This window comes from Rosa rugosa, chromosome 4, assembly GCF_958449725.1.
Source record: "Rosa rugosa chromosome 4, drRosRugo1.1, whole genome shotgun sequence".
NCBI classification, from domain to species: Eukaryota; Viridiplantae; Streptophyta; class Magnoliopsida; order Rosales; family Rosaceae; genus Rosa; species Rosa rugosa.
In genome coordinates, this window is record NC_084823.1 from 12,405,109 (window position 1) to 12,411,736 (window position 6,628).

A 6,628-nucleotide genomic window follows, 5' to 3' on the forward strand; every position below is an offset into this window, starting at 1 on the left:
GACGACATTATAGAAGGAAAATAAAGCAGATGTCACATTAAGATGAAAACAAAACAAGAGCAATGCTTTGTTCAGTGCAGATTTTCACAACAGTCCATAAGACTATTCAAAAGTAGTAACCATCCCGATGCTAAACCTCACTATCTATACAAATTCTTAATAAACAAAAGGTGAGGGCACCATTGTAGCCTTAATTAGTAGAAGCTGACACATTGTTTCACAACGTACATATTTACAATTGGGGTCTTCGTTACGTTGATGGAGTGTGACTGTAACTGCGTAACAAATGATATGCTGAACTTGTGATCGTTATCTTCTAGTACTCTGAAGCTATAAATACCTATCCTCAATTGCTTTCATGCATCAAGCATCCCCACATCTACAAGCAGAGAGATAGATAGAGGCAAAGGCAAACAGATAGAAAATGACTTGCTTCTTCTCAAAAGGGTCTTTTCTAGTCATTCTCCTTTTAGCAATTTGCTTGGTTAGTGAAGCACAGCAATGTCGTCCAAGTGGAAGGATTAGAGGAAAGAAGCCCCCTCCTGGACAATGTAACCAAGAAGATGACTCTGACTGCTGCAAAGCTGGAAAAATGTACCCAACATACACATGCTCACCACCAATGTCAGGTAAAACCCAGGCATACCTCACTCTCAACAGCTTTGAGGCAGGTGGTGACGGAGGAGGCCCATCTGAATGTGATGGCAAGTACCACAATGACAACACTCCGGTTGTGGCATTATCCACCGGATGGTACAATGGAGGATCAAGGTGCCTTAACAACATCAGAATTAATGGTAATGGGCGCAGTGTAGTGGCCAAGGTGGTGGATGAGTGTGACTCTACTGAGGGATGTGATGCGGACCATGATTATCAGCCTCCTTGTCCCAGCAACATTGTTGATGCCTCCAAGGCTGTCTGGAAAGCCTTAGGTGTATCCGAAGACAATTGGGGTGGCTTAGATATCACATGGACCGACGCTTAGTATCATTATATTTCTATCTAAGTTGTTGCTTGTTTTTGTTTCTTTTTCAGGGTTTGATGTTGCTTGATTTTGTTGTTTTATGTGCATCTATGTATATGGAATCTGTTACATTATAAAAAGTCAATATGGAACATAGACTTCTGTGTTTATATGAACAATGCTATAGCTTTTGTTATCTTATGCTTGTTTTTGACTTTTTTCCCAACCTTAATACATCTGATAAAACAGATACATGTAATTTGACACAAGAAATATGTAACCAAAAAAAATTGACAAAGAAATAGCTCTGAAAACTGGAATTGTGTTCCACACTTTTGGCCATTATTGAGTTGAGTTCACCTTGATATCAAGTTAACTGATCATGCAGTAATGTCAAATTATAAGTTTATCTTATTTCAAATTAAATTCTTAGCCACAACTAGAAGTCCACAATAGTATAATGGCCTGAAGAGAGCAAGTAATAATATGGATAAGATTCAAGTTAGCAAAATCAGTATAACTTTGATATGGTAACTTTATCTTTTATGTTACCCAGATGTCCTCCAGTCAGCTACATCTCCATTTTTGCAAGCTTTAGCAAACCTTCTCATGATTGTAAGATTATGTCACTGGAAGCTTCGACTCAGATGACTACCGCAATTGCAAAGAAAGCTTGTTTAGGTAAGAAGGGATATGCCATCAGTTTGGTAATCCATGCCCAAGAATCAGCACAGCATTGTTGGTTGATGCACAATGTCCCATCTGTTGCATAGAGAAATCAATTGGTTGTACTGCTGATACAAGCAGAATGTTAACTATATATAGCTTCTCACAGAAGAATCCTTAGAAGTTATATCGAGCAAGCCCCAACCCCAACTCTTATGTGTTAAATTCTGAGAATGTTGTCTCCACAACCTCTTGTGCTTCTTTGAGGTTCCTTTGTTCGGTCTTGATGGGTTTCATATATTGAATTTACAATTACTTTGTGCTGTGATGCTCTGGCTTTCTGTCGGTGTCATTCAGTTTGTGGCTCTGTATATGCTTACAAGTTCTGATATTAATAAAGCAATTGTCTCTGTCTTTTCTCAAACCACCATCACATGACAGCCTAGCTGCCGAGCTGCAAGGCAAATCTAGCTATTCAGGTCACCCATCTTTCCAATGGAACAGGTGCAGAACATGAAAAAATTACCTAAAACTTATGAAAAGGATCAAAGATCGATCCCACTGCACTTCAAGATTTACAAGAGAAGGATGACTCATTAAAAGGTGAAAAACGCAACACCGCACCTCCCAGACCAACAGAAATATTTGCTTTTCTCAACTCCAAGGCAAAACCATTGCGTTGTGGTGTCCTCCAAAGGAAAATAACAGATACATCAGCAACCATAGAGCATGGAAGATACCTGCATTCTGGGCTCGCCAAAGGTTACCAAGACCTGTCCCTCGACTCCCTACATGAACCATGATCTCCCACCACAATGAGTGCCTGAGCTACATTGTGGGGTGGAAGAAATGTTGGAGAACTGAGGAAGAATATAATGTGGACTTCCCTCCTCTAAAGTCAAAATGAAAAGAAAAGTAATAATAAAAAATAAAAGGTAAATGGATCGGTATTTGTCAGCAGTTCCTTTACATCTAGCAAAATCTAAAGCTGTAGGAGAAGAGAATTCATTACTATGAAACAAGACCCAGTCACCAACACCACACATCTCAACACAATTGGAGCCCACAAACAATTGGAAGTATAATTGACATTAAAAATGAAAACAAACCAAAAACCAAAAGGTCTCTAAAGAGAGAGGAGCCACAACATCACATCAAACATACATAAGGAAATATCAATCTCATATCTGTAGATTTATATAGCATTTCAAAACTGAAGGTGGATAATTCAAGAGTATGTATATTATCTCAAGATGTAATTTATCCGAAGATAAAAGTTATAATCCTCACAACTCAGTTGCAGTAAATTGCTATTTATGGCAAAACAATTCTTACAACTTTAGTATTACATTTTACAACTAAGATTCGGCCGATGTTGCTGCATCATCTTTGTGCTTGACCATACCAGAATCGACAAGAATGGGTATCTCTGCTGCAAGCCATGGAGCAAGACCCAAACAGAGAGCATGCGCTATACCAAATCTAGGGCTGCATTACATAAGAAAGATTTTAGTTCTTAAGTACTCAAACCTATAAGTACTCCAATAAAGTGAAAAAGATAAGGCACTTATAATCATTAGTATAGGTCTGCAGTTTGTACGTGAAAAGGAAATGAGTAACTAAGTTGAGGAACATGCAATGCTTTTATTTCCATCAATTCTTCCTGTTTATTGGTTAAAAAAAAAAAGACCGAAAAGTTCCTAGTAATCAATCACCATGAGAACGACATGAAATACCAAAGTTCCATCGCTCAATGTTTTCTATTTGTTACAAATTTACAATTGCTTTTAAAGCTTTATTGTTGCATCTCTGAAATAATTTTCTTGTCCGTCACTATGATGTCATCCAAAATCCGTATGATGCACATGCCTTGTTCATGACTCATATTGAATGTAAGCCTTACTCCTACCAGGTACCATTTCTGACTATAAAGCAAAGTTACCTAGAAGAATTTATCCTACACATTTACTTGGGAAATCTAATTCTAACAATGGCAAAAATATGGTAAACTGATGGCTCCAATTTGCAGCTACAGTAACTGTCAATTTGTGTTTGATTAGCAAAACAGAAAACTACATGCATTACTACCAGTAAAGAGTTTAAATAACTTTAAAAAATAAAAATAAAACACAGAGCAACCTTCCAATTAATCAATATAGCCGAATAACGAAGGTCCCCAAATTCTATAAAAACTGATGCCCAAAATGAGGACTAAAATATAATTGTCCCCTAAGTTCACCCTCAATTTTGTCTACAGGCCTTCTTCCAACCTGTTAATACCTTGTTCTTTTAACTTGAGAAAGAAGACAACCCCCACCACACAACTGACATTCACCTCACTAAATAACTTAAACCACAGATTAAGAGCATTTTCGCAATGTAGAAAGATGTGATCCACATTTTGGCAATGTAGACAAGTACCCAGTCTTCTACTTTGAACCATGTTATGTAATAGGTGTTAACTTCTCCAAGTTCCCCTGGCCAACTGCCCAAGCAATAACCTTAACAGAATGAGCTTCCAATTTCCATATCTGGCCTTAGAGTTCCAAAATTAAATATTAAGTAGAATTAAAAATCTGCTAAATTATAATTAAGAAATTCCAAGAAGATTAAAGCTTCCATCTCCTTGCATCACTTCTGAAAGAGTATAAGCCAACACTTTCCATCAGCAATAATATGTAAGACACTACACCTCCACATCATTTAGTTCCTCCTAAACCCATAGTCCCAGCTCGATGGATCAAGCAGGGGGATTAACAATGGCTAATTCTTGAAGCTGGATAGGTTATATAGGGTAGGATACAGAAGCTTTAAAGCATCACTTCCACTATAGGATTCTTCCTGAACCTTAGCGTATTCACCCTTGCCAACTATGAGCTGACAGCACCAAATGAAAAGATCACACCCTGGGTGGATACATCTTCTATGGACTTTGATTAGATGCCTTCAACACCAAATTTGCACGCCACTATTTTTCTATAAGCTCATATTTGTTATTTCTCACAAGTGACGGACCCAGATACTTTTCTTCCTACAAGCAAGACACAGAAGCTCTCACCCCAGCTATCATTGCTTGACGATTGCCCTGGTCCTAAGTTCTTTGGGGCAATTAATTGAACTCCTTGCCTTAGTCTCTTGGCATACCCCTCACCACATCAGCATCCCTTGCCACTGTGTAAGCTTCTTTCAGTCATTTAACAAACATCTTGCTCACATATCATTGAGGAAAGTAGCAAAACACATCGATCTACTGAGTCTTTAACTGCTTACCATACATTTAGGGGGTAAATTTCCTTGTTACTTACGGAGTCTTTAAAATGTCTTTTGGTGCTCAAGCCACATACTTTCAAACCTAAGAGCTCCTGGTCTACATTGTACGAATCTAAGCTTGTAACTTACCTTCATGAAATTTTGAAATTGCTTAATAGCCAATTTGCTAGCCTACATTTTACTCTAGTGTCAATTTGAACTTCATAAATCCAAGAAGTTCAAGTAGTTTGTATCCTTACAATGAGCTTAAACCTCCCTTTTCCACGGGCTTTAATAAACTCAGACAGTGCAATCTAAAAGTTCACACATGGCTACGCTACCACTCTATTAGACATACACTAATCAAACAATTAAGCCGTAAATCGCAGCTAATTCTGAAATCCCTGATACTTTATCAATTTATACAATTCCTTTTCCGGGGTGCTAAACATATCATCAAATCACAATAACTTAACAAACACACAAAGTAACAGGAACTACGAAACAGCAAAAGTACCAGTTTTTGGCCCAAAGCGGCTTGAAATGCACGGTCAAGCAAATCTTCCCTCCTCTATACATCTGCACCAATCACAAAACATTCAAAAAAAAAACCACACTCACAAACAACCAATGGCAAAATCGTAAAATCAAAACAAAATCCCGGACCTTTTGGGTTTTCCCATCGAGCTGAGGGAGCTCGAGCTCCGGCGCGGTGGCAGGGTAAGTGACCGGAATATCGAACTGGAGGTCGAACTCGTACTTGAGGAGGTTGTGGACGTACCAGCACTTGCCGGTCCAACGTGTCCCTTCGGGATTGGCGGCGGAGATTCGGAACCAATCGTTGTCGTTGGACTTGTTCATCTGGGTGTAGGCGATCAGCGACTTGTACTCCTCTTTCAGCCTCTGGGTCCACGCCGGCCCATCTCGCGGCCCGGCTTTCGTCGTCAGCAGCGGAATCTGGGTCAGCGTCGACTTCGTATTCGGGTCCCAACCCTCCATTGTTCGCAAAAACCCTAACTCTCTCACCAATTTGGGGATGGAGCTCTGTAAATGGTACCTCTCTCAGTCTCTCTCTCTCTTGTCTATTTAGGCTTAATTGGAAAGACGGTTTTGGCCCCCCATTGTAAAATTTTTACAACTCTGCCATTCACCTTTTCCTGTACTTGGCGCAGACTTTTTTTAATTGACAGACTTTTTGAAAAGTCCATAGACTCTTCAAAAAGTTGATAGACTGCTATTGATTTCTTAAAAGCATTGATTTTAGCAACAGACTTTTTATTGATTCTTGAAAATCTATATACTTTATTATGAATGACTTCTATAGATTTTCTAGTAAATAAAAATAAAAACAAAGAACAGAACCAATGCATCCAAATGCAAAGCAAGATAATAACTTGTTGTCTCTTCAATAGTCAAGTATCTTTTAGTAGAACTTGACTCAAATGAATTATTATTACTCTGTCAGCTAGTTTGTTCTCCTTTCTAATCTCTCAATCAACTTAAAGATACAATATAGATCACTTGATGCTTAAGGTTAATTATTCGGGAAAAATGCACCAATAGTGTCCGGACACTGTGAGGACTGTCAAAATGATACCTGAACTTACAAAGTTATCAATATGATACCTGGACTCATTTTTTCGTATCAATATCGTACCTACGACCAAATTCCGTCACGGAACCGTTAAATTTTGCACGTGCCACGCACGTGAGTCACTTAATGACGACAAAAATACCGATTTACCCTCA

At 38.6% G+C, this 6,628-nt stretch overlaps 2 protein-coding genes across 2 annotated transcripts; one reads left to right on the forward strand and one right to left on the reverse strand.

The window, feature by feature from the left end:
• The first annotated feature begins 353 nt into the window (after window positions 1-353).
• On the forward strand, window positions 354-1,171 carry LOC133745876 (putative ripening-related protein 1). Its single transcript, XM_062174040.1, has one exon. The coding sequence runs from the start codon at window positions 425-427 to the stop codon at window positions 983-985; it is 561 nt and encodes a 186-aa protein (XP_062030024.1). The 5' UTR covers window positions 354-424; the 3' UTR covers window positions 986-1,171.
• Window positions 1,172-2,844: 1,673 nt separating this feature from the next.
• Window positions 2,845-5,942, reverse strand: LOC133706571 (ubiquitin-fold modifier-conjugating enzyme 1). The gene is made up of 3 exons (XM_062132103.1): window positions 5,546-5,942; window positions 5,397-5,458; window positions 2,845-3,118 (listed from the first exon to the last, which is right to left on the reverse strand). The coding sequence occupies exons 1-3, from the start codon at window positions 5,876-5,878 to the stop codon at window positions 2,989-2,991; spliced, it is 525 nt and encodes a 174-aa protein (XP_061988087.1). The 5' UTR covers window positions 5,879-5,942; the 3' UTR covers window positions 2,845-2,988.
• Window positions 5,943-6,628: the final 686 nt, after the last annotated feature.